Source organism: Carassius gibelio, chromosome A14, assembly GCF_023724105.1.
Source record: "Carassius gibelio isolate Cgi1373 ecotype wild population from Czech Republic chromosome A14, carGib1.2-hapl.c, whole genome shotgun sequence".
In the NCBI taxonomy this organism is placed as follows: Eukaryota; Metazoa; Chordata; class Actinopteri; order Cypriniformes; family Cyprinidae; genus Carassius; species Carassius gibelio.
In genome coordinates, this window is record NC_068384.1 from 18,551,603 (window position 1) to 18,578,376 (window position 26,774).

At 37.3% G+C, this 26,774-nt stretch overlaps 3 protein-coding genes across 5 annotated transcripts in view; 1 reads left to right on the plus strand and 2 right to left on the minus strand.

The window, feature by feature from the left end:
• Positions 1 to 22,124, plus strand: part of LOC128027732 (Kv channel-interacting protein 1-like) — a 57,277-nt gene extending 35,153 nt beyond the window's left edge. For all 3 annotated transcript variants that reach the window (XM_052615554.1, XM_052615556.1, XM_052615555.1), the window contains exons 2-8: positions 17,189 to 17,313; positions 17,407 to 17,476; positions 18,349 to 18,419; positions 18,557 to 18,664; positions 18,757 to 18,861; positions 18,955 to 19,017; positions 20,185 to 22,124. In XM_052615554.1, coding sequence (XP_052471514.1) covers positions 17,189 to 17,313; positions 17,407 to 17,476; positions 18,349 to 18,419; positions 18,557 to 18,664; positions 18,757 to 18,861; positions 18,955 to 19,017; positions 20,185 to 20,232 — 590 coding nt within the window. In that variant the 3' untranslated portion in view covers positions 20,233 to 22,124. The remainder of the gene's footprint in view (positions 1 to 17,188; positions 17,314 to 17,406; positions 17,477 to 18,348; positions 18,420 to 18,556; positions 18,665 to 18,756; positions 18,862 to 18,954; positions 19,018 to 20,184) is intronic.
• LOC128027730 (uncharacterized) lies at positions 6,172 to 14,123 on the minus strand. Its single transcript, XM_052615552.1, has 2 exons — positions 13,896 to 14,123; positions 6,172 to 13,684 (listed from the first exon to the last, which is right to left on the minus strand). Exon 2 carries the CDS (start codon positions 12,872 to 12,874, stop codon positions 6,914 to 6,916), a length of 5,961 nt encoding a protein of 1,986 aa, XP_052471512.1. The 5' UTR covers positions 12,875 to 13,684; positions 13,896 to 14,123; the 3' UTR covers positions 6,172 to 6,913.
• LOC128027731 (T-cell leukemia homeobox protein 3-like) lies at positions 21,743 to 26,434 on the minus strand. Its single transcript, XM_052615553.1, has 3 exons — positions 25,668 to 26,434; positions 24,249 to 24,483; positions 21,743 to 22,805 (listed from the first exon to the last, which is right to left on the minus strand). The coding sequence occupies exons 1-3, from the start codon at positions 26,056 to 26,058 to the stop codon at positions 22,589 to 22,591; spliced, it is 843 nt and encodes a 280-aa protein (XP_052471513.1). The 5' UTR covers positions 26,059 to 26,434; the 3' UTR covers positions 21,743 to 22,588.
• Between the last annotated feature and the right edge of the window lie 340 nt (positions 26,435 to 26,774).

Consider the following 26,774-nt stretch of genomic DNA (forward strand, 5'->3'; position numbering starts at 1 on the left):
ACTTTTTGGAAATTTTTGAATGAAAGATCAAATGGATGAAAAATGCAGATTTTTTTTCACAGCCTTCTCTGATCATATTTACCAAGGGTATGAATAATTTTGAGCACAAGTACATTAATAGATATGTATATATGTATATATATATATATATATATATATATATATATATATATATATATATGTGTGTGTGTGTGTGTGTATGTGTGTGTGTGTGTGTGTGTGTGTGTGTGTGTGTGTGTGTGTGTGTGTGTGTTGTTATATTATAGAATGAATTATATATTGGCATTATATTGATCAACAGTCACCCTGCTCTCCAGATATCGATATCTGGTTGATTGCTGGTATCATATGAGTATCTTTGCTTTGGATTCTCTTCTCGTTCTCTGTCTGCCTCCTCTAGTGTGGTTTGGACACTGATGGAGAACTGCAGCAGAAAAGCTCTAAGCTCTTCTCTGTGTGGTGTTGAGAGTTTATCTGAGTTATTTATACACTTAATGTGCCTGGCTGTACATCAATAGTTAAATGTGTACCAGTAAGTGATCTACATCAGACAAAACTTTCCTTTTGGGATGTTAAAATGATTGATTCATTTAATGTAAATTCAGTAAATGTTTGTATAAATGTTTTTCTAGGTCAGGGTTTGCCAAAGGGACTTGTGAGTTGATTAAAAAAAGCAAATAAATAAGTCATAAAAATGTAAAAATTGAAAGAAAGAAATCATTTCAGACTACATAAAATCAATTGTATTTGTTTACCTGCATGTCTTGTGACTAATATCCAACATCAAAGAACTGTGAACATGCACAAGTGTTTTTAAAAATGAAAAATGAAATTAATATTGAACTATTATTATCAACATATTAATCTCAGGGATACTTAAAATATTTTAGGTAAAAATATCGATACTTCACTCGTACTGCGTCTGCTAAGATGCTCTGGGAAAACTCCTTATTCTCTGAATACCGAAACTGGTTTGTGCAGTGAATTAAAAAATGAACCAATGCAGGCTCAGCAGTGGAGCGACAAAGCCTGTCAGAGCCCACCAAAATGGGCAGGGCATCTGGCTATATAAGCGGGCACTTCGCCATAGGATCCTCAGATCTTGCAATGACTGCAAGATCTCCACTTTACGAGACTCGAAGACTGAACAAGCCTTGCAGCGGATCAAGACCCCTTCTTGCTCGGCAGAGTTTGCCGCTCTTCAGCAGCCTTCAGTGTCTGCAGCAGCTGTGTAGCAGACGGAATGTCTTCATTGCGAGGATATGAGTCTCGCCTCCATCCGCTCACAGACAGCTTTCTTTTCAGAAAGCGACTCTGCCCCACCTGCCCTCCCACTTTATTTCTCCCAGGAGCCTGTGAGGAAAAAGTAGCGGGGCAAAGGATCTTGTTGCTCGGTGAAGAGTGAGCCCCCGTGTGCCTCACTCTCTCCACATTAGGGATGGGAAGATTCGCCGATTCGCTCTGTGCATCAGCATAAAAAGTTAACGATGGGATGTGTTAGTTTAAAAAATGTGCATCAGCTACAATTTGTCATTTATATCATGATGCATAATTTCGAACATATGTTCAATCGATTCATTTATATTTAATTACTAGTGGATGGGTTATACTTTTATTATTTAGAAAGTGACCAATTATCTGTTACCAATATCTTATATGTAGATTGATTCTCTTCTCTAAACTGTTTCTCAAGCGTGCTCTCTCATCACCGCTGCTGCTGCGTGAATATGACGCATCACAACACCACAGAGACCTGAGGAAAAACTGGGATTAAAGTCCGAAACCTGACTTGAGATAATTCACTCAATCTCATTAATTTGTACACGCTTATTCTTAAGCAGACCTTAATATCGATCATGGATCAAATAGATCCACCATGACAATCAGCGAATATATCTATGCTGTTTAAAGGGATACTCAACCTCAAAATGAATATGTTGTCATTAAACACTTACCCCATGTCGTTCCAAATCCGTAAAAGCTTTGTCTTCGGAACACAATTTAAGATATTTTGGATGAAAACCGGGAGGCTTGTGACTGTCCCACAGACTGCCAAGTAAAATGCACTGTCAAGGTCCAGAAAAGTATGAAAAGCATTGTCAGATCAGTGGTTCAACAGTAACATTATGAAATGACAAAAATACTTTTTATACAAAAAAAAAAGAGACTTTATTTAACAATTCTTCTCCTCCGTCTCTCTCCACATCCCTGTAGTGCCATTTTGATGAATATAAGCTGAGTGCAGGCTGCATACGTTCTTCTGTTTCAGTCGCACCACCAGGATATGTTTTCTATCTGTATTTATGCTTTGATTTGAAAGAAAACAGCGCATCCTTGTGACGCGGCTGAAACAGAAAAATGTACGCAGCATACACGTAAACAGAGAGTTTTGACTCATACCCTAAAAGTGACATTTTCAAGAAGCTATACAAAATTATCTGTGGGGTATTTTGAGATAAAACATCACATACATATACATTATATTTACATTTAGTCATTTAGCTGACGCTTTTATCCAAAGCGACATATGAGCGACAAATGAGAACCATGGAAGCAATCAAAATCAACAAAAGAGCAATGACATACACGTGCATACACACTCTGGGGACATCAGAGAACAATTTAATATACTGTATCAATGCATTCTATGGGACCTTTAATTCACTGCACAAACCTGTCTGTGGAGTTACACTGTGTTATTGAAAAGGCTTCAGTTATTTGTAGAAAAAGGAGTTTTCCCATAGCGTCTTAGCAGATGCATAACTGGTTACCATATATCAGGGAACCGAGGTTACATTATTAACAGAATACGTTTTTTTGAAGAAAAATGTTGGTAACTGAGCTGTTGATGGAACCCATTGACCTCCATAGTATTTGTGGCTACTGGCAACTGTTTGGTTAACAGCATTCTTTAAAATATCTTTGTATGTGCTCAGCAGCAGAAAGAAACTCATACAGGTTTGCAATTTGAGAGTGGATAAATGATGACAGAATTTACATTTTTCGGTGAACTGTCCCTTTAAGAAAGTGCGTTTTAGTTGTATTGTGAAGTATGCAGCAGATGCTCAGTGAATAAAACTATGAGTTTGGTTTAGTCTTTTGTAATTAACCTTTTTTAACGAAGTCTATAATATAACTTCATAGTGTGTGTGTGTGTGTGTGTGTGTGTGTGTGTGTGAGGTTACTGTAGTGAAGCAAAAAGTGGACCGCTTCTTCTGGACGCACTTCTATTATTCAAACTGTACACAGTCATGAGAACACAGACACATGTGTACAACCACAAGACTCAATCCTAGATATGTCAGTCTTGAGGAAATTGAAAGACTAGGCTACTTCTCAAACAAACAGCTCATCCATTCAAATGGCATCATATTTGAAATGAGTTCAATTAATGCTTAATTGTCATGCCTGCTGTCATGATACCTTGCAGCAAGGTGAATTAAACATATCATACTATTGGTTGATTGTTGTCGATGGTGTAAGATAAAATATTTTTTTCAGAAACACGAGGTGAACTTTACAGCCTCATTGCATTCATCCACCACACGCGCACATAATATGAAAAATCACAGAAAGTGTCTTCTGTGTGTCATTATTACAGCTCGAGGATGATGGCTGAAGAGGAATGGCCTGTAATGGGTTTTTACACAGCTGGAGTGATGAGAAGTTTGTGATTAATATTTGTCTTAATTAATGATGTGTCAGGCCTTGATTTGCGCAGTGTCATTTCTCATACTACTGTTGACTGCAACGGCGTGTGTGTATCCGTGTGTGTGTCTTTTCTCTGGTTATATTTCGGTCTCAAAAACGGAGCTCTCCTCAATTGCTATGTAAATACAAAAGATTATGCTAATTCAGATTATGCAAACTGGAAGATTATAGTGGAGTGTGTGTGTGTGAGAGAGAGAGAGAGAGAGAGACTGAAAACGAATCTGTGTGAATAAAGCAGCCGTTTTTCACATGTATGAAATGTTTTAGTAAAGTTGTGGGTATGCTGTATATATTTTGTATTCATCCATTTATATTTAAGAGTAACTGCATTTGAATGTCAAAGTGCAGGTGATGCTGATTGGTATTGTGGTTGTTTGTCTCCATCTAGTGGCAACTGAATGATTAAATCAGGAAATATCTCAACGTTTATGTTCTTCAAGGTACTTGAGGCATGCTGTATTGTGAATAAGTCACGGCTGAAGAGTGTTGTTAGGCACAACGTGGAGTCTAAACTTTCAATCAGATGACAGAAAGCATTTAGTGGACTGTGTTCAACAGACTTTTCAGCAAAGTTTTGATCAATGATAATTAAGAGACCTTATTTTTGTGTATCAGATATGTTACAGTAGACTTTAAAGGGGTTAAATCTAGTAAATGTAAGGTATCAGAAGGTTAAGCATTACTAAAAGAAATGTGTAGATCTAAAACAATGACAGTAGAAACTTGGTTTCATAAACTAAAAGTACTGTACATTATGATTCTATGAAATATGAATATGGACTATTAATTCATTCATAATATTTTGGTATATTTATATCTGGAATAATATAAATATGTATTTTGTTGTCTCTGTGTGATGTACATGAACTGTGCCATCCAATGAGGCTCATTAATCAAACTTGCAGTGCTGTGTGTGTGTGTGTGTGTGTGTGTGTGTTCGTGTGTGTTCTCATGCATGAACATAACGGTCATTTTTTTGTAGGAGGAGATGGGGCTTCATATAACATAGTTATATATATATATATATATATATATATATATATATATATATATATATATATATATGTGTGTGTGTGTGTGTGTGTGTGTGTGGTATACTTGTTGTATGGCAGCACTGTTAATATTTCTTTGCCAATCTTCTCTGAAATATGCATTGCTACAATCACACACACACATATACACACACTTGGTGAGTTGACATTGTTCTTAATGTGCAACCTGAGGGCAGGACTTACCTGAGAATGTGAAGGACACACACACACACACACACACACACACACACACACACATACACAGGCACACACACACATACACACACACACACACACACACGCACTCCCCCCTCAGACTTCTGTGCCAATCAGTGTCATATCAAAGATAAACTTCAAAAGCCTTGGGTAATTTTACTTTCATATTCTATACATTTTAATCTGTTTCTCACAATATAGCACCATGAAACAAATAATACAGATTTTTTGTGTTCATTTTTTTTTTTAATGATGAACATGGAATATATTTAAACATGTGGCATTACTTAATATACCAGGGCATAAATAGTCAACATTAATGTGTAACTATATGTTTGAATGATTCTGTATATATATTTTTTAATTGTAATAAGGGTTAAAGGGTTATGATAGTAAACTAAAACCATTAAAAAAAAAGAAAAAAAAAAAAAAAGAAAACCTTTGTCCCGTCATAAAACTAATTTAAGCATAAATCTAAACTAACCATAAAAAACCTTTGTCATGTGGAGAAAAATTTTACCTGCTTTTCACAATGAAATAATATGAAACAAATGATAAAAAGTTAATTTATTTATTTATTTACATTGAACATGGAATGCAGTAATAAATGGTTTACATAGTCAAAATGAATGTGTAATTATTTATTACTTTTGTGTAATTTATAATCTGAATCAGGTTTATTATAGTAAACTAAAACTATAAAAAAAAACTGTAAATGTAAATGAAAAAAGGGGGCAAATTCAAAGTTTCACAGAAATCTGATTGTCCTGCATAATGAAAAGCTGATAAACGGCATCATGAATAATTCTGAAGCACTCAGAGAGAGAGAGAGAGAGAGGAGATACTGGCAAACAAAGAAGCAGATGCCAACACAGAAAGAGACTGGAATGAAAGTGAGAGGAAAATAAGATTATTAAGACTAATAATAAAGAGACTCAAGAGTGATGGAGAAAGCAGAGGGAGACGGACTGCAAACTTTAGCGATAGTGCTGCTGTTGTGTGGAGCTGTGAAACTCCTGCACACGCTCGGATTCATCAGCACTGAAGGTAAGACTCAAAACTACCATCACACTGACTGATGAAGAGTCTGGATGCTTGAAGTCAAGCTTTGATGTTTTATGAGAGCTCTGTGTGGTTAAGTGTGTGTGTGTGTGTGTGTGTGTGTGTGTGTGTGTGTGTGTGTGTGTGTGTGTGTGTGTGTGTGTGTGTGTGTAGCAGCCCCTTGGCGTCGACAAACGAGACAGAGAGTTTCGACGGGTGCTTAATCTTCTTTATTTCGCTCGCTTTGAGCGCCATTAACCGTGACTTCGAGAAACGTTGTGTTGTAGCACCGTGAAACTACATAAAGAAACAATATACTCATAAATAAAAAACGTATGTACAAATGACAGATTAGTTAAACAAATACACATTTACAGATACCCAAAAGGCAAATAAATTATTACATACATGAGAAATTAACCAAAAGAGCGACAAATAACACGTGCCATACGAAATTATATATTACTTTAAAATACAACATGCAAAACACACAATAAAGACACATACCTCGCTCCGCTTGCCAAAGGGTACTAGATGAACCAAAACGTAAAGTGCATCCACTTTTTACAATATATATATATCAAACTTTTGTAAACGCCATGTGAGAACCACAATGTGCTCCTCGTCCGCACCTCTTTCTTCTACCTGCGTTACAGCTTACGTTACGTAGAGAGCGTGCGTGCGCACACACAACACATTTAAAGTGACACACACATACATATTTTTGCGGTCATTTACACTCCCACCAATTATGAGATGAAAGAACAGAACAAACTGTGAATGAATCAGAACATGATTTCTGCACATCAATATGACCGCCTTCACAGTTTTTATGCATGTGAAGTCTAAAATGTTAGGTTTTATAGAGCTTAATTACATGGTCTGATGCAATGATATCACAAAGCAGTCGCTGATTACTCATTTTCAATAAGTACCACCAATTTTTGGATGGGCCTTTCAATGACTGTGGGCTTGGAGCATTGATTTTGTTTTCGCTCCCCTAACTGCAACTTGACTCGCCTTACAAGACCATCACTTCCTTCACTGGTTTCCACCACTCGGCCTAATTGCCACTGACCTCTGGGAAGCATATCGTCTTTGATGATTACAACATCATTCACTTGAAGGTTACGACGAGGAATATGCCATTTCTGACGTGCTGCAATGTTGAGAAGGTATTCCTTCTTCCAACGACTCCAAAATTGTTCGATTAGGTATTGAACTCTGCGCCATCTTTTAGTGGCATACACATCTTGTTTTACAAACTTTCCTGGAGGTGGAAGAGCAACATCAGATTTCATCATTATCAGATGGTTTGGGGTCAATGGTTCGAGTGAATTTGGATCATTAATACCATCTACCGTTAGAGGGCGGCTGTTTACAATGGCCATTGCTTCATAGAACAGCGTTCTGAGTGATGCGTCATCAAGCCTGCCTGGGCATAAAGCAAGTGTGGCATTGAGTACATTTCGCACAGTACGTATCTGGCGCTCCCAGACACCTCCAGCATGGCTTGCAGAAGGAGCATTAAAGACAAACTCGCATTGCCTTTCTGTAAGAAAGATCTCTAAGGCGTTGGTGTCAATCTCTTTCAGTGATTTTGCGAATTCATTTTTAGCTCCAACAAAGTTAGTGCCGTGGTCACACTGAAGTTTGCGAACTGCTCCTCTGAGGCTGATAAAGCACCTTAGGGCATTGATAAAGGAGTCTGTAGATAGGTCCTCAATCATTTCAATATGGACTGCACGAGATGATAGACAAGTGAATAATAGGCCATATCTCTTAAGCTCCTTACGAGCTCTCTTCACAATAAATGGCCCGAAACAGTCCATACCACAGTACGTGAATGGAGCGGAAACCTCAACACGTTCTCTGGGAAGTTCTGCCATACGCTGTTCTTCAGCTGGTCGTCTGAGTTTCCGACATTGCACACACTTGTGTATGAACTTAGCGACGGACTTACTGCCTCCAATGATCCAGAATCCATTCATTCTTAACTCCATTTGAGTTTGGCTTCTTCCCTGGTGACGAACTTTGATGTGGTAATGTGACAGAATTAGTTTAGTGATGTGGTTACCTTTTGGAAGTATTACAGGATGTTTTAGATCTTGACTGAGAGATGAGTGTTTTAGCCTCCCACCAACACGGAGGATGCCATTGTCCAAAATAGGATCCAGAGGGTACAGTGCGCTTGAATTTGGTAGAGCTTCTCCTCTTTCAATTATTTGCATTTCCTTTGAGAATGCTTGCTGCTGTACAAGCTTGATGACCACCTTAGCAGCTCTCTCACGTTCTTCAACTGTCACATGATCACCGTTGTACATCTGTTTGTGGCCCAATCTGTTTATTCTTGCAACCACCCTTAGAAGCATAGACCAAGAAGAGAATCGACTTAAGCGACTGAGGATGTCTGCTCCGTCTCTGACGGAGGTCACAAAGGTTTGGACTAATTTAACTTCAGGATCACCGACAAGCAGGTTCACAGGTGTGTATGGTGTTGCATTTACTTCCTGTTCCCACAGGAATTGGGGTCCTGATAACCACATTGATGTAGAGATGGCAGACGCATTAAGCCCTCTAGATGCATAATCAGCAGGGTTATCTGTTGTATTTACGTAACACCACTGACTAGGATCTGTGACATCTCGTATCAGCTGCACTCGATTTGCGACAAAAACATGAAACCTACGGGCTTCGTTGTTAATGTATGCTAAAACGACCTGCGAGTCTGTCCAGAAGAACTCTTGGTCAATCTTCATTTCCAGCTCATTTTTCAGCATGACACTCATTCTGGCAGATATGACAGCAGCTGAGAGTTCTAACCTGGGAATGCTTATGACCTTTGTAGGTGAGACCCTGGCTTTAGCCATCACCAGACAGCAGTGGACTTCACTCTTTTCATTTTTGAAGCGGAGGTAGGAACAAGCACCATATCCTACATTACTCGCATCAGAGAAGTGGTGTAACTCTGTTCTGACTATTTCACTGAAGGTATGTGGGTGATAACATCTTGGTATCAATACTTCCTTGAGTTTCAGAAGATCGTTTTTCCAATCCACCCATTGAGGACGCAAGTCATCAGGAAGTTCGTTGTCCCATTCAGTACCTCTACGACAAAGTTCTTGTAGGATACACTTTCCCTGTAGAATAAATGGGGCGACAAACCCAAGAGGGTCATATAGAGAGGCTATAACAGACAGAATACCACGGCGAGTCAATGGTTGATCCTTAAGGTCGATGCTGAAACTGAATGTGTCATCCTTTGTTGACCATTGAATGCCAAGTACGCGTCCAGCTGGTGTTGCTTCAAGATTAAAGTCAAGAGGCTTTGATGTTGTTGCCTTTTCTAACGGGTTTAAACAACTCAGAACGTCTTCCTTATTTGAGTTAAATTTGTGAAGCCGTAAACCTCCATGTTTACACACTCTTTGAGCTTGCATTATTAGTTCTTTGGCTTCACTGGTTGAGGGAACACTGGTTAACCCATCATCCACATAAAAGTTCTTCTCAATGAATGCTGAAGCTGAAGGATAGTTAACCTTGTGCTGCTGTGCCAGGTACTTTAGGCCGAAATTAGCACACCCAGGTGAAGACGTGGCACCAAAGAGGTGGACTGCCATGCGATATTCTTGAGGCTCTTTCTCCAAGTCTCCACCCTCCCACCATAAGAATCTCAGGTAATTGCGTTCATCAGGTGGGACGAGAAACTGGTGAAACATCTTCTCTATGTCACAGGTAACTGCAACTGGCTCCTTTCTGAAACGGCACAGCACTCCCACCAAGGAATTGGTTAGATCAGGCCCAGTCAGAAGTGTGTCATTTAATGATATACCACGAAACTTTGCTGAACAATCGAATACCACCCTCAGCTTGTTTGGTTTCTGAGGGTGGTACACCCCATGGTGTGGGATGTACCACACTGTCTCTCCACTTAGTATAGCTGGAGCTTGTTCTGCATCACCTTTGATAATCATCTCTTCCATGAAAGCCTTGTAGTGATCATAATACTGTTTATTGGACTTGAGCCGTTTCTTTAGGTGTTGTAGTCGAGCAGTTGCTAGCCCTTTGTTGTTGGGTAGTGAGGGTCGGCTGCTGCACTTAAATGGGAGAGGAAGCTCGTAATGTCCATTATCCTTCTGCTGAATATTGGCACTGAGGTGCTGTATGAAACGAACATCCTCTTGTGACACACATTTATCCTCATAAGCTTTTTCATTGAAATCTGACTCAAGAATTTTCAGGATATCATTGGCCGATGGGACAGGTATTTCCTTTACTGCAACACGGTGGACAAAACTTTGATTTCCTTGTCGGTCAAGGTGTGGATTAGACAGGCCTATAATACTCCACCCAAGCACAGTTCTTTGCGCGAAAGGCTCATTTTCACCACCTATAATTGCTTCCAAGGGAGCTAGTGCAGATGGGCAGTCAAATCCAATTAAAAGTCCGACTTCACAGTTCAAAAGTGGTGACAGCTGACTTGCTAAGTGTCTGAGGTGACTCCACTGAAGCGCTGTGTGCTTGGTGGGAATATACGACTTGTCCACTGGAATGAAGTCTCTTGTGTATGCTTGCTGTAGTGGTATAGAACTTGCAGATTGTAGTCCTCTTACTTTAAGTCCACAGACTCTCTTACTGGCAGTAATCGTGTCAGCAGCTGTCATGGTGCTGAGCCTCAATTGCACAGGTTGTGAGACAACATTCAAACTTTCAAGAAGATCTTCCAAGATGAAACTTGAGTCGCTCTGGGTGTCAAGTAGAGCATAAGTTAGTACTTCTCTTTGGGGTTCGTCCACTGTAGAGATGAAAACTGGCACAATGCTGGAAGTAGCAGGAGAACATTGAGTGAGTGCGTGGGTCATGACTTTATGAACTTCCTCACTTGCTTGAACATTCGTAGATGCTCCTTTAGGGTCCTTTGAAGGAGCTTTATCCCTTTCTTCATGTAAGCAGGTAGGATGACTTCGACCACACGTACCACATGTATGTCTTCTTCTACAGTCTTTACTCATGTGTCCCTTTCTGAGACATCCGAAACAGAGGTGGGTTTCGTGAATGAAGGCTTTCTTTTCTTCAATAGTCTTTCCAGTAAATGTAGAGCATTGAGCAATGTGATGTTTTTCATTTTTGCAGAAAAGGCACGATGTCTTTGGCTTAGAGCTGTACGTCTCTGGTCTTTTTGAGCTTAAGTCCTTCACCTGAACCTTTGTACTGAGAGCCTTAGCGCGCTTGGGGAACCTTTCATCTGTGTTCCTTTGATTCACAAATAGTGCAGAGGTTATAGGGTTACAAGCTATTTTTGCTTCCTTTTGCAGAAATTCTGTGAAGCATTTGAAACTTGGATAGTCACCTGATGTGTCTAGCTCTTCCACCACGATTCGGTTCCACTTTCTCACAATCCATTCGGGGAGTTTCTTTAACAGCTTGTGGTTTTCTTCAGAATCATTTAGGATGGCTAATCCTTTTACGTGAGGAATTGCCTCGACACAACCTTGTAGGAAATCTGTGAAGTCTCGTAATGCCAGTGGGTCATTTGCTCCAATTTTGGGCCATCTCATCAGCTTGTCTCGAAACGCTCTTTGGATGACGAACGAGTTCCCGTACCTTTCCTGTAACACTTTCCAGGCACCTTGATACGAATCCTCAGAATTTCTGTAGAAATATCCCTCCACCGCTTTGCGAGCTTCCCCAGCAAGGTAATTCTTCAGATAGAACATTTTTTCACCAGAAGGAAGAGGTTTTCGATCAATGAGGGCCATGAATGACATCTTCCAATCTATGAATTTTAAAGGGTCACCAACAAAGACAGTGGGTTCTGGAACAGGTAGCCGATGTGTGCTTAGTGAGTTTGCTATTGCTTGAGCTAGATTTGCAGTTTCCTGAGGTGATGTAACTCCATATCCTTCACATGATGCTTGCTGAGGTAGGAAAGACTGTGCTTCCGGGTTCAGTTGAGATGTAAGCTCTGTCCTTTGGCAGCCAGTGTGAATGCTAGGGCCTTCGTCATCTTCACAGCGATGAAGGTTGCCTTCCAAATCGTTATACACTTTGACACGAGCTGCTGCTACTTTAACTTCTTTGTCAACTTGTAGCTGTTGTAGCCGTTTCTTTTCCTCAACTAGCCTTAACTGCATTTCAGCCTCCTTCTGCTTTATCTCCGCTAACATTCTCGACTCACAAAGCTTCCAGTCATGCTCCATCTTATCAAGCTTAGCTTGTTGATTGTGAATTTCTTGTAAAGCTTTAGCTTGTTCCAGTTTCGCTGCAAATTCTGCCTGTGCATCAGCACGCTTACTTGAGACTTTAGAAGTCTTGGATTGGTTATCGGATCCCAGTGATGACTCTGAAACGACTGTGTTTGTTACTGTACATCCAAAGACGGATCCATATTCATCCTTATTCAGCACTTGCCTTACTCTTTCCTTCACAAGTTCTTCGTTGTAACTTTCATTAAATGTTTCCAGTCGTTTACTGACAAGATCAGTGATCTCTGCAGTTAGTGCAGCGCAGGCATCCATACGTTTAACAATGTCTGGAGTAGTAGTGTGGTTACGCAGAATTGCTTCATAACGCTGATAGACTGAATCATGTCTGCCTTGAATGTCCTGCTGTATTTGATCCAGGTCTTCACGTGTACAGAATGTTTTCAAATTTGATCTAGCCTCTCTTGCAGCCTGCTTCCAGGACTCATATGTCTTATGGAAGGACTTTCCCTGTTTCTTTGCTTCGAGCTCATGCATCTCTCGACCTTTCTCTGTTAAGCTTCTTTCACGTGAGCTTGCTCTGAGCTGTTGCACTGGTGGGTTACTTATTTCTTCAGCTGGAAGTGGTATCTCCTCAACGGGTTCAACTTCCTTTTCAGGTGGGTTTTCCATGGCCTCTTTAATGTTGTTTACTTCTTTAAACTGGGCAACTTAAGCTATAAGTGATACCATTTCCATCAGACCTCTAAAATGTAAGCACTCAAAATATTAGCAAGGAGAATCAACACAAATGCACAACTGTAAACACTTTTAACATTTAAATATTTCCCTTGTAATAGATCAGAAATGTCAGTTTACAAACAGTAATAAAGTTAACTGTACTCTTTGTGTATGACTTTTTAAATGTCCAAGATAAATCTTCAACAATCAACGTTCAAATTTAACACACAAGTTTTATAGTCTTTAAATAATCAAGCAAACTTGAATATTTTCTTGTGATTTGACTTATTCAATTTAAATGTCTCTTGTAGTTTTATCCTTCAATTTAATAGTCCAAAAAATATTCTCCTTTTCATTTGAACATGTCAACTTACAGAGTTCCAATGAATGGATGCAGCTCAGGTGGGAATACGATTTAACTCACAGTCTCAATCTCATCTGTAGTGTTAAACGGTGCTTTGTTACCACCTTGCGATCTTTCCCTTTAAGCAGTTATAATGACGTCACGATCCGCTGTGACTGCGCAAACGTCCGCAGCGCCGTGCTGATTGATCCTCGTGCGGCGTTGTGATGAACTCTCTCGAACAGGGCAGCAGCGAAGCGATGCAGAGTCCCGATAAGCGTCGAGTTTCACTGTAGCAGCCCCTTGGCGTCGACAAACGAGACAGAGAGTTTCGACGGGTGCTTAATCTTCTTTATTTCGCTCGCTTTGAGCGCCATTAACCGTGACTTCGAGAAACGTTGTGTTGTAGCACCGTGAAACTACATAAAGAAACAATATACTCATAAATAAAAAAACGTATGTACAAATGACAGATTAGTTAAACAAATACACATTTACAGATACCCAAAAGGCAAATAAATTATTACATACATGAGAAATTAACCAAAAGAGCGACAAATAACACGTGCCATACGAAATTATATATTACTTTAAAATACAACATGCAAAACACACAATAAAGACACATACCTCGCTCCGCTTGCCAAAGGGTACTAGATGAACCAAAACGTAAAGTGCATCCACTTTTTACAATATATATATATCAAACTTTTGTAAACGCCATGTGAGAACCACAATGTGCTCCTCGTCCGCACCTCTTTCTTCTACCTGCGTTACAGCTTACGTTACGTAGAGAGCGTGCGTGCGCACACACAACACATTTAAAGTGACACACACATACATATTTTTGCGGTCATTTACAGTGTGTGTGTGTGTTTGTTTAAGAGAATAGGCATCTAATAATGAATTTGTGCCACAATTCATTTTTAAGCTCTGCCAGAAAGTCCCATTTTTTATTGTAATTCTGCAGAAAAATGAATTTCACCAGGTGTGGAATAAGATCAAGGTGTCAGTACGAGACACATTCATCATATTTATAACATTCAGGAATTTGTCACTTAAACAGTTGGTGTGGATTTTGTTTGAAATGATTTTCACTCAGAAACTGCTTGTGAATTTCACAAACAATTACAAAGAATCGGCAAGTGAACATATTGAATTAAAAGTGAAATTGCATCAGATCATTGTGTGTTAGAGAGAGTGCAGTGTTGTAATGTGAAGCTGCTAAAGGACACTGAGCAGCAGTGAGAGCCTCCGGCAGATGCCCTTTGACCTCACCTGTGTGTGTCCTTCAGTGCTTTACACACACACACACACACACATGCCTCATCCGTCCTTATGTATTATGGTTAACATGCCAGAATGATCCTAGTCAGTCACCTTTATATTTTAGACTTATGTTTGTTTTTCTCTGTTCAGTTGAGTGTTATTGTTGTGACTTTTGAGGTTATATACAGAACCAGTCTTATTTTACTATCATTAAGATACTATTGTGTTTTTTTTTTTTTTTTTATACAATTTGGATTATTTTTCATTTTTGTATTTTCCATTTTCATTTTAATTGTAGTGAATGCTTTAGTAGTTGTGTTGCATGTTTTATTTATTTAGATATATTTCTATATAGTTGTGAAACTGAAATTTAGTTTTAGTTAATTTAAGTGACCAAAGGTGCTTTTTTATTAGTTTTTTACAGTGTACAGAATATTTTTTCGATATTTTAAAAAATAGTAGCTACTAACTGAATAAATGCAAATGAACGAATCATGGGTTTCTAACATGGTGAATGTCAAACGCATGTTTTACGGTCGCATGGCTTTGCAGTCGTCCTCTGTAGTACACAAGGGAGTTTCTCTGTACTTGTACATTTCTGAAACACATGATTCCTTGCTTCGGAATTAGAAATGTTTGTTATTTTGGACAGTGGATCTCGTCTCATGCAGTGTTTTAGATCTTCACTACTGTTTGTAATGTTTTTTTTTTTTTCTTTTCTTTTATGCTTTTGAAAGTCTCTTAATCATGCCAAGGCTTCATTTATTTGATCAAAAATACATATATATATATATATATATATTTTTTTTTTTTTTTTTTTTTTTTTTTTTTTATTGTGAAATATTACAAGGTAAGCTGTTTTCTGTGTGAATATATTGTCAAATGTAATTTTATATTGTTTAAATATTAATTTTATAATTAAAGCTGTATTTTCAGCATCATTCCTCCAGTCTTCATTGTCACATGATCCTTCAGAAATAATTATAATATGCTAATATGCATATGCATTCAATATGAAATTAGTTTGCTACTCAAGAAACTCAAGAATCATTTCTAGTAATTCTATTACTATTTTTTTTTTTGTATTGTAATAATGTTTTTCACTGTATTCTTGTGGTGATTTTTTTTACATTGTGCTATATATTGCATTTAATTTATGTAATGAAATGTAAAATATCACATTATTATTAATATTTATTATTATTATTATTTTAAGTTTGTCTTAATATGATAATAAAAATGTTGATCTACAGTTTCCTCTGCCTCTGAAATGAGACACTTTTAACCATTTATTCAATTTCTAAAGGATAATATATACACTGAAGAAAAATATAAATGCAGCACTTTGGTTTTCTGAACTCAGACCTAAGACCTTTTCTATGTACACAAAAGGCCTATTTCTCTCAAATATTGTTCACAAATCTGTCTAAATCTGTGTTCGTGAGCACTTCTCCTTTGCAGAGATAATCCATCCACTTCACAGGAGTGGCAGATCAAGATGCTGAATAGACAGCATGATTATTGCACAGGTGTGTCTTAGGCTGGCCATAATAAAAGGCCACTCTAAAAAGTGCAGTTTTACTGTATTGGGGGGTCCAAAAACCAGTCTGTATCTGGTGTGACCACCATTTGCCTCACGCAGTGCAACACATCTCCTTCACATAGAGTTGATCAGGTTGTTGATTGAAGCCTGTGGAATGTTGATCCACTTCTCTTCAATGGCTGTGTGAAGCTGTTGAATGAACTGGAACAGACTGTTGAATACGCCGATCCAGAGCATCCCAAACATGCTCAATGAGTGAAATGTCTGGTGATTATGCTGACCATGCTAGAACTGGGATGTTTTCCACTTCCAGGAATTGTGTACAGATCCTTGCAACATGGGGCTGTGCATTATCATGCTGCGACATGAGGTGATGGTAATGTATGAATAGCCACAACAACGGGCCTCAGGATCTCATCACGTTATCTCTCTGCATTCAAAATGGCATTAATAAAATCCACTTGTGTCCGTTATTCCTATGCCTGCCCATACCAAAACCCCACTGCCACCACAGGCTACTTGATCCTGGACGATCTTGGAGGTGAACGCAGATGTACTGCCAAATTCTCTGAAACGCCTTTAGAGACGGCTTATGGTGGAGAAATGAACATTCAATTCACGGCAACAGCTCTGGTGGACATTTCTGCAGTCAGCATGCCGACTGCACGCTCCCTCAAAACTTGTGACATCTGTGACATTGTGCTGTGTGATTAAAACTGCACATTTTAGAGTGGCCTTTTATTGTGGACTTTTACCTGTCCAATAATCATGCTGTCTAATCAGCATCTTGATCTGCCACTCCTGTGAGACGGATGGGTTACCTCGGCAAAGGAGAAGTGCTCACGAACACAGATTTAGACAGATTTGTGAACAGTATTTGAGAGAAATAGGTATTTTGTGTACATAGAAAAGGTCTTAGATTTTTGAGTTCAGCTCATGAAAAATGGGGGCAAAAACAAAAGTGTTGCATTTATAATTTTGTTCATTGTATGTTTATATTATATATTTTTTATTATTAAATATTCTGTTTCACATTTAAATACATCATGTTAAGTAATAAAGTGTACTGCCCATGTTTTATTGCAAATCTGCTGTAATTATCTGTCTGTAGATAAGTTTTATGATGATCTGGAGCTGTCCGTGGTGTGTCACCGTCCCGAGGGTTTGGAGCAGCTGGAGGCTCAAACCAACTTCAGCAAGAAAGAGCTGCAAGTGCTGTACAGAGGCTTCAAAAATGTATGCAAACTCACACACATGTAGATGCATTTTGATGGTCTGTCTGCTCATCTGTCATAATCAAGCGTGTGTGTTTTTCTGGTTGTTTGTCAGGAGTGTCCCAGTGGTGTGGTCAACGAGGACATGTTCAAGCAGATCTACTCACAGTTCTTTCCTCACGGCGGTCAGTGTGTGTTTGCAGCTGATCTGTTTGTCTCAGTCAAATCACTTGATTATATTGTTGCAAAGTGGTGTTTATTAGTTAAAATGATTGTGACCAGGATCTCACTTTTCCAGATGCTCAAAAATGAATATTGCTTTAAAACTACAGATATCAACAGATTCTGTGTGAGTTAAGTTTAGTGTTAGGATATATACCAGTGTTATTTTTCTTTCATTTATATAGTATTAAAGTTTTGTTAATATTTTAATTTTGATTTTAATTATATTTTCTGTATACATATGTAATTTTAAAGGTTTTAGTAAACTAGTTGTGTTTTTGTTATTTTTATTACTTTTTAAGATGTCTATGTAATTTTTAGTTTATTTATTTCGTTTTATTATTATTTTTTTGTATGCAACCAAATAAACCAACTTTCTTTTTTGTATCTTATTTTACTTCAGTTGAACACTTATGTTAAGATTTTGTTTTATTTATTAAATGTTAAAAAGTATATTGATTGTCTATATAGTTTTATTTTTTGTATATTTATTTTTTATATTTATTTTTTTAGTACTTAAATTTAAACTAAACAAAAAAAAAAAAAAAAAAAAAAAAAAATATATATATATATATATATATATATATATATATATATATATATATATATATATATATATATATACAAACTTACAATCATCAATACATCTGTTGTACTATTTTTTTTTTTTTTTTTGTTAACATTACATTATAAAAATACTGCTTTTTAGTTTTTGGTTCTTGTTAACTTAGGTCCATGAAATAATTTAATAGATTCAATTTTTTATTTTAATAACGTGTTAACCGCAATTAACATTAACTGAGATTGTGTGTGTGTGTGTGTGTTCTCTCTGCAGATGCCAGCACATACGCACATTACTTGTTCAACTCCTTCGACTCTTCCCAGAATGGATCCATCAAATTTGAGGTCCCATTTCTCTTGATTTCTCCATTGTTCTTCACCTCCTTTGTTTCATCTGTTGTTATTTTTACTTCTGTGTCAGCGGTGCTTTATGATTGTGTCTTCAAAGATAAATCACTCCTCATTGTTTCTCTATCTTTCAGGACTTTGTAGCGGCTTTGTCCATTTTACTTAGAGGAACAACAACAGAGAAGTTACAGTGGACCTTCAACCTGTACGATATTAACAGAGACGGTTACATTAATAAAGAGGTGTGTGTATCAGTCATCACTCTAAATCTCCATCTTAATAAGGTGATATCTGAATGCTTCATTTGATGATCGATATGTATAATATAATCCAGGAGATGACTGATATAGTGAAAGCCATATATGACATGATGGGCCGCTTCACATATCCCGCTCTGAAGACAGACACTACCAAACAGCACGTGGATGCTTTCTTTCAGGTCAGTTTGTGATAGTACATCTTGAACATTTGTCTGTACTACAAGATTATGCTGTTGTAGTTTTTCATTGCATTATAAATCACTTCTTCGCAGAAAATGGACAAGAACAGAGATGGAGTCGTCACTCTTGATGAGTTTATTCTCTCCTGTCAAGAGGTATACAGTACCTGTTCATGTTCACAATGGCATACAATGCCTACTATTTTTGTAGTATGTGTATAGTGCAAAGAGTGCAAATTAAATATGTTTTTGCAGTATGAATACAGTTATGCATGGAATATCCTGATGAACCCTGTGAATACTTTGCACTGTATACATACCGCAAAAACAGTATGAAGAATATTCTTACACATTTTTGCAAATGTAGTAGGTTATATGGTAATTCCATGCATTAAAAATGTGCATACTGTGGACTGTATACATACTGCAAAAATACTATGCACAGTATACAAACTTTTCTGATCTGTATTATTAAAAGCTGAACATTTCTCATTGCATACCGCTTCACATTCCATTCCATTGGAAAACTTCCTCTCTTAAATATAAGCAGTGCCCTCTGGTGTCAGAGAATGAGTACTGCACAATTGATAATCCATCATTAAAATCAGTCCTGCCCACGACAGCCATGCAAAAAAATATATAATTTATTTATTTATTAAATAAGAAATCATGCCATCCACTCCTATTTGAATTAGATATAATATTTAATTTTTCATTTGATCAAATAGGACACTCAAGTTTCTAAGCGTAATGTGATGGTCTGTGATGGTTTTAACTAGTGTTATTTTAGTATCATTGACATAGTATTATAGTTTTGTTTATATTTTGAATTCGTTTTTCTTTAAACTAATCAAAACAAGAATTGTTGAGAAACTAGCTGAAATAAAATATATATATATATATATTAGTTATGTGTAATAACCCTGTTTTAACTCCTTTAGAACTCTTTAATTTTTGGTTAATTCTAATGAAAAATAAACAAATAAATGAAAAGAGGCCAGATTGCACCACATTTCTCTAACTAGTTTTATTATTTAGTTATTTTGGTTCAGAATTACTTTTTAATTTCCATTGTTTGCAGCACAACACTAGCAGTAACTCTGTGAACTGTGATTGGTTATTTTACATGTAATTCAAGCTGCTTCTTGTCTAACTGGATGTTGTTTTTCACTAGAATGCACCAATAGTATAAAGACAGACTTTATTATAGTTTATAAAAGTATTATTAGCTTGTTTGTGTTCCTTCCTCTCAGTCTCTTCCTCCTTTCTTTAGCCGTGACTCACTGAATTTCATTTACTTCTCTTCACATTTCTTCTTTTCAGGATGAAAACATCATGAGATCATTGCAGCTCTTTGAGAATGTGATCTAGAGCCACAGGAAGAAAGAAACCAATGAACTGTTGAATCTGATCAAAAAAAGGAGGAATAACTTTTACCCCCAATCACCATGGTTACAGCTTGAAATCACCTTTTTACCATGGCAATGTGCCGAATGTTTGATTTACGTGCTGGGAAACCGGTGTGTCCTCGTACCCCGGTGTTTGACCTCATTCTGTTGCAAATGTGATTCACTAATAACTAACAAAATGGATCTAGTTAAAAAGAATGTGTCAGTAATTGTGTGTCAAAGGCCCAGTGGGTTTCCCAGAGGTCCTGTAGAAGCCAGCTGAACTCTTTAGATGGGATTTCATTTACTGTGAAGGATTTGAAAATGTATCACTGATAAATGCATCTGATGCATTCTAATTCTCGTTACGTTTTTGCTGAACAACATCCGATACACTCGACCTGTGATAGTTCTCCAGCTAATGTGCAACAAATATTCAGCACATCTTATCCTAAGGCCATTTTTATGTGTTTGTCATTTGGCTAGTAATGCTAATCCAGTTGTATAACCAATGGTTTTCTCACGAACCGACCAATGAACAGTCATTTTGCAGAAGTTGCTCGTCTGCTGTGAAGTGACAGTGTTGCGCTGTTTGTTTTTGACAGTATTTGTCATGTGCTTGTGCATCTCGTCATCCTGACCATCACTGCTTGCCGTTCGTGTCCATTATTACTGATGGCCCTTAGCTCCGCCTACTCAAATATCTGCTTTCTGATTGGTCTGTTTGTCTGTCAGTGTCACAGGGAGAAGATCTGACATCAGGTCACATTTCACCCCAGTATCCTCAACATGTGGTTCTCTTTAATGAAGTACGGTGATTTTATTTAAATATGCATAAATTAAAGGCAGCAGATGTCTTATTTCTTGTCATTTTGGACCGAAGTGACACATTGGCTTCTGTGTGGATGGCAGCTCTGCATGTGAAAATGGACTTTGATTGACAGGTGCCGTAGCAAACTTTAGCAGTCACTATGTTTGTCTTTGTACGTTATACTAATATAAAACCATTTTATTTTATTATTGTGGAAAAGCTGTGAATGGCCAAAATTAGCACTGTTTTATGCAGCCATAATGCCACCTTACTGTGACATGATTTAAGAAAGCAAAAATATCATGAAATTAATTAAAAGACAGAAAAATAAAAATAAATGTTAACTGTTTGATTTGTCTTGACAAGGGCAACTCAGCATGAATGACATTCACAATTTCCATTGTTTTCGTAATCTAATATATAGTGAAAATGAATATTAGCGGTGGCCTAATGGTTAGAGAGTTGGGCTTGTAACCCAATGGTCACAGGTTCAATTTTTAACACTGGATGAGAGTTGAAAAATAGAGAATATACATATATATATATATATATATATATATATATATATATATATATATATATATATAGAATCTCCTAATAATGTGAACAAATACTTTGTGCCAGGGAACATCAGCCACCATGTTAAAAAAGTGTGTTGAAAAACAGTCTTGGCAGACTAGAATATGCTCTGATAACCATAGTAATGCTGTTTTTATTATGTTTTCTGATCATTTTATGTGTTTTCGAACAATCACTGTGTCGTTACAGCATGATGAGTTTAACATATATGATATTTGATTTATTACACACATTGGATATTTTATACTCTGCAAAGTTGGTCTGAATATTCAAATTCGGAGCGGCGGTGTCTCAGAGAGTTATATAAAAACTGTGTTATTGTATAAAGTAGAGGGGCGACTGAGGGACCATTATTTTTCCATGATGTTGTTAAAGAGGAAACGGAGAGACAGACGGTCAATCAGACAGACAGAGGAAGCTTAACCTTGTATCCTCTTGTTGAAATGTTGTGTAAACTATTTAACAATAAAATTTTCGATGCATAATGCTGCTTGTTCAGTGTTAAACTGAATTTACACACCATTGCTTTTCCAGTTGAAAGTACGTCAACAATGACAAACATTAGTCGGTAACGCATCGCCACCATAAGAGCACAAAAGAATTACGATAAGTACAATATTTTTGTAGCCTTTCTCACAGATATCATTTGAACAGTTCATATATACAGATCTGTGACTCAGGTTGATTGACAGTTAGTTTCTGTGAATAACTCACCCTATTTTTCCAGGGCAGCATCTACATTTTGGAAAGTTTTTGTGTCCGTAACAAACTCAGACGTCATTACAGTTCATTATTCCCACTAAAAAGTGCTTAGATGCTTTACAAAACAAATTATAAATAAATAACCAGTCAAAAAGCCTGCTTCATATTTAAAGTTCAGTCTTTCCACTCTGACAGTCCAGGACAGTTTGAAGCTTCTCGGTCCTGATCCAGCCTCATGGCGGGGATTTTAATCCAGTGCGGTGGTCGTTGGGGCCATTTTACCCGGTCTCTCCTGGGCCCAAGGCTGGAGGTTCTGGAGGGCATAGAGGGAGGAGTTATGCACACATAGAGGATCCGAAGACACTGATTCGCTCATGGACTTCTGGAGGGCGTCGGCCTGAAGCTGAAGCAGCATCCGATTGGCTTGCTGACGTCCCGCCTCTCTTTCCTCAGCTGTTTGCCTTCTGGAGATTTAAAAGATTAAAATTAGCAAAATGTAGAAATCCAAAACATTTGACATTTTTTTAGAATGTAAATAATAAAAAAATCTGTGGATATTAAATTATAATTATAATAATAGACCCTTTCACAGATTGTGAGCATTTCCACAGTTATCATCAACAACATACACATAGCTAATTTTTTTTAAAGTGTACATTAATAACACTTTATTATTATTATTATTATTATTATTATTATTCATTACAAAATTGTTAATTGTAATTTTAATTTCAATTACAAAAGAGCTTTAATGAACAATTTGCCTTATACAAACATTATACTATTATTTGTAAGCTTTTTTTTTTCTTCTGGGGTCTGAAATGGAGGAATTTGGGTCAATAATGCTAATTAAACAATATTTAGCTGAATGTGTTTTTGTGCTGGTACCTTGGCTGATTTAGGACTGTCACGGATAAATAAATGTGACAATAAACACGCCAGTAGGTGGCAGCAAACCCCTGTTTTAAAAAATACTTAATTGAATCACGAATGATTCAATTAGAAAAGAAACAAATGAATGGACCGTTGAATCACTGGCTCACATGATTCGTTTAAAACAGATTCATTCAAGGAATGAAATACTGATTACTCCAAACTGTTGTATAAAATTATTAGAATATTTATGTGTTGATATTCAGAAAACTATTACTTGTGCAGTGAATATAAAAACAACAACACCAAATATATATATATATATATATATATATATATATATATATATATATATATATATATATATATATATATATATATATATATATATATATCCATTTTGCACCAAGAAAAAATGATGGCCAATTGCTGTTATTTAGTTCGTGATCGTAAGTAGAGAATTTTTAACATTTAACTTGCACGAAAATTTTTACATACACAACATTATTAATCTAAAGGGGACGGTAAGTGGTTGGACATATTTCTCTCTTTTGACCAGAGTAATCAGTCTCAGTGTTTTCCCTATTTTGGAAAGCCACAGAAGCGCAGATTTTATTTATTTTTTTTTTAATAAAATGCATTTGTTGTAGTTTCCGTTCACCACTAGCCTATAAAATAATAATAATAATAATAATAATAATAATAATAATAATAATAATAATAATAATACTAATAATAATAATAATCACCCAACTATGACGTCTTCCGCTTCTGTACATGAAAATGTGAAAAAGGTCAGTGTTTAAATTACATTTGTTTAATGTAATTGATTGAATTATAATTATGTAAAATAATTTAGTTCAAATTTAAACAGTTTAATGTCTACCTTGATTCTAAATGCCACCAAAAGTTTGTAGCCTACTTCATTTTCCAGTTCAAATCTAATCAATCAAATAAAAAGTGACTGTTTTGAGAAAGCTTTCAGTCATGCCTGTGATGTTTGGGTGAACAGATCTGGTTCAAACCGGTCTCACCTCCACTTGGTCCGTCGGTTCTGGAACCAGGTCTTGACCTGCGCGTCCGTCATCTTCAGGCTCTTGGCGAGGGCCGCGCGCTCCGCGGACGCCAGATACTTCTGCCGATGGAAGCGTTTCTCCAGCTCGCAGATCTGCACGCGCGAGAATGACGTGCGGGGCTTTTTCCGTTTCGGGGGAGTTCGGTTCTGATACGGGTGACCGATCCGCCGGGTCACGGTGAACGGAATGAGAGCTGCGAGACACAAGGACAGGAGTCATTTACGATCTGTTCATTTTATCAAAAAACAAATAATAAAACATTCAAGTATTATTATAGCCTTCTAAAGTAGCCTAATTGTTAATTGTTCGAGTTTGAAACGAAATTTTGACTTTGTAGGCTAATTTTAATATTTGTTTAAGATAGCCTACATATAACGAAATAATATGAAAGCATATTTTTTTTGTGCATAATGTTTTATGAAGGAACATTATTTTCCTTCCCAAAACAGCTGTTTGTCCTCATGCACGACAACATGGTCCTGATCAAGGAGGTCATCGAGTGCAATGACAAAACAACTCGAATTTGAGCTGATCTGATAGAACATTAATTAGGCTAAATTTAATGTTAATTCAGATGTATATGGCTGATGCAAATCACTGAAACTATGTTAGAAACAAAATATTTGCTCATCATGTATTAATAATTATAAAATATCATTCAATTAATAGGCCTATATATTTTTTGAAGGGAAAACGGGCAGAAAATGTATTTTATGAAGTGAGAGTTTTAAATGAGAATTTAATTTATAATTTATATATAATATAATAATACTTTATTTTCAATTTGTAGCCTAAATTAACTGGATCCAGAAACGAGCACATTTTCCTTGAAATGGCATTCAAACCGTTGTGCTGAACTCTTAAATAATTCCACTTACACTATTTAATGTTAAAAAGTCCTGTTTGCGATTGGACTAATTAGAAGAAATATTCTAACTTTGTTACAACATACTTTTGGGCTTAGTCTTAGAATTAATATCTTAGATTAACATTTAATATTTTCATATTTTCTGCTCTTCATTTTGAATGTTTTTGTCTATTTTATAAGCAAAATGTTTTGCAAGTGTGCGTTTTGTTAGTTTAAGAAAGTCAATGCATATGTTTTATAGCATGCAGCCTAAAAAAAACTACCATTCTATTTAAGATATAGCCTACCAGTTGATTATAATTAATATAATTACAAAAACTGTCTGGTTATTATTGCAGTCAAGGTCATAAACGTTTTTCAGGCTGATTTCATTGTGATAAGCTTGTAAGTTCAACCATATTTTTGATTTATTAATATTTCTCCTGAAGGCGACTGAGCAGGTCCAGCTGCCAGATATGTTTGCATCATGTAGAAAAACTCCCGCATCCTCAGAGATGTTTGTCTTTTACCTGGCAGTCTGTCTTTAGGGAACCTGCGGTTATTGTCCATCCAGGGGAAACACAGCGCCGGTGCGGCGCTCACCATGGCCGGCGGCACCGCGGCAGCCAGAGGTCTGTGCGCCGGAACCCGAATCACTCCACCGGGCATCAGGGTGCCGCTCACCCCGTACACCCACCCGGAGTCCTCCAGCGCGCCCGTGACACCGGACAGAGAGACGGGTAAAGAGACATGTGGCGCGACGCTCGCCCTGGATGGGCTTCCCAAGCGGCTGTTATCCACAGTGTTTCCGACCCTGCTCTCTGGGTCCAGAGAGCCCAGAATCTGGTCGATCCCGAATCGTATGGGTTCCTGGTTTGATTTAGATGGCGGTGTCGGCTCGTTTGGTTCCGCGCGCTCCATGATTCCTAGTTGCGCAGCAGATTGTGACGGATTTAGACAAATGAAATCACATTAAGTGCGGCAAAAATAGCTTTAATTTAGTTTTAGCCTTGTCCATGGTTTCGGATGACGATTCTCGTTTCTCTAATTCCTAGTTTGAACCCTGAAAGGTCTCGCCACCGACGCGCCTCGCGTCAAACTGTCGACTTTCCGCTCCGCGGCTCTTGCCAAACTCATCAGCTCGAGTTTTCATTGGTTGACTGAATCAAACCGTCATTATCTCTGTCTGTTGGATGAAATTTAGCAACAGGGAAGGGAAAAACTACAAACTAGAGTCTCATCATGTAATTCAGTAATGTCATCAGACTAATCTCTGAAATGCGCATTTATTGGGGCTGAAAGATGCTGCTGCTAATTTATTTACAGACGTTTCTCATTATCCTCAATTGCATTAGCGCCGTTTTACGCACAAACTTTGAATTTACCTTGTAATGTTGCATGCAAATGAATCACGATATGCTTTTACAGGAGGAAATAACAGTCTTTTAAATGCAGCAGAAGTATGCGCATGTTATTATTATTATTATTTTGCCATATTGCATATAATCAAAGCAATAGCATATTCTGTATTTAAAATCTAAATATTGCAATCTCGTTTTCGCGCGTGTGTGTTTTCTAAAGAAGGGATTCACTGAGATAAACGTGAAGGATTGACTGCGTTATCGATCGGGAGAAAT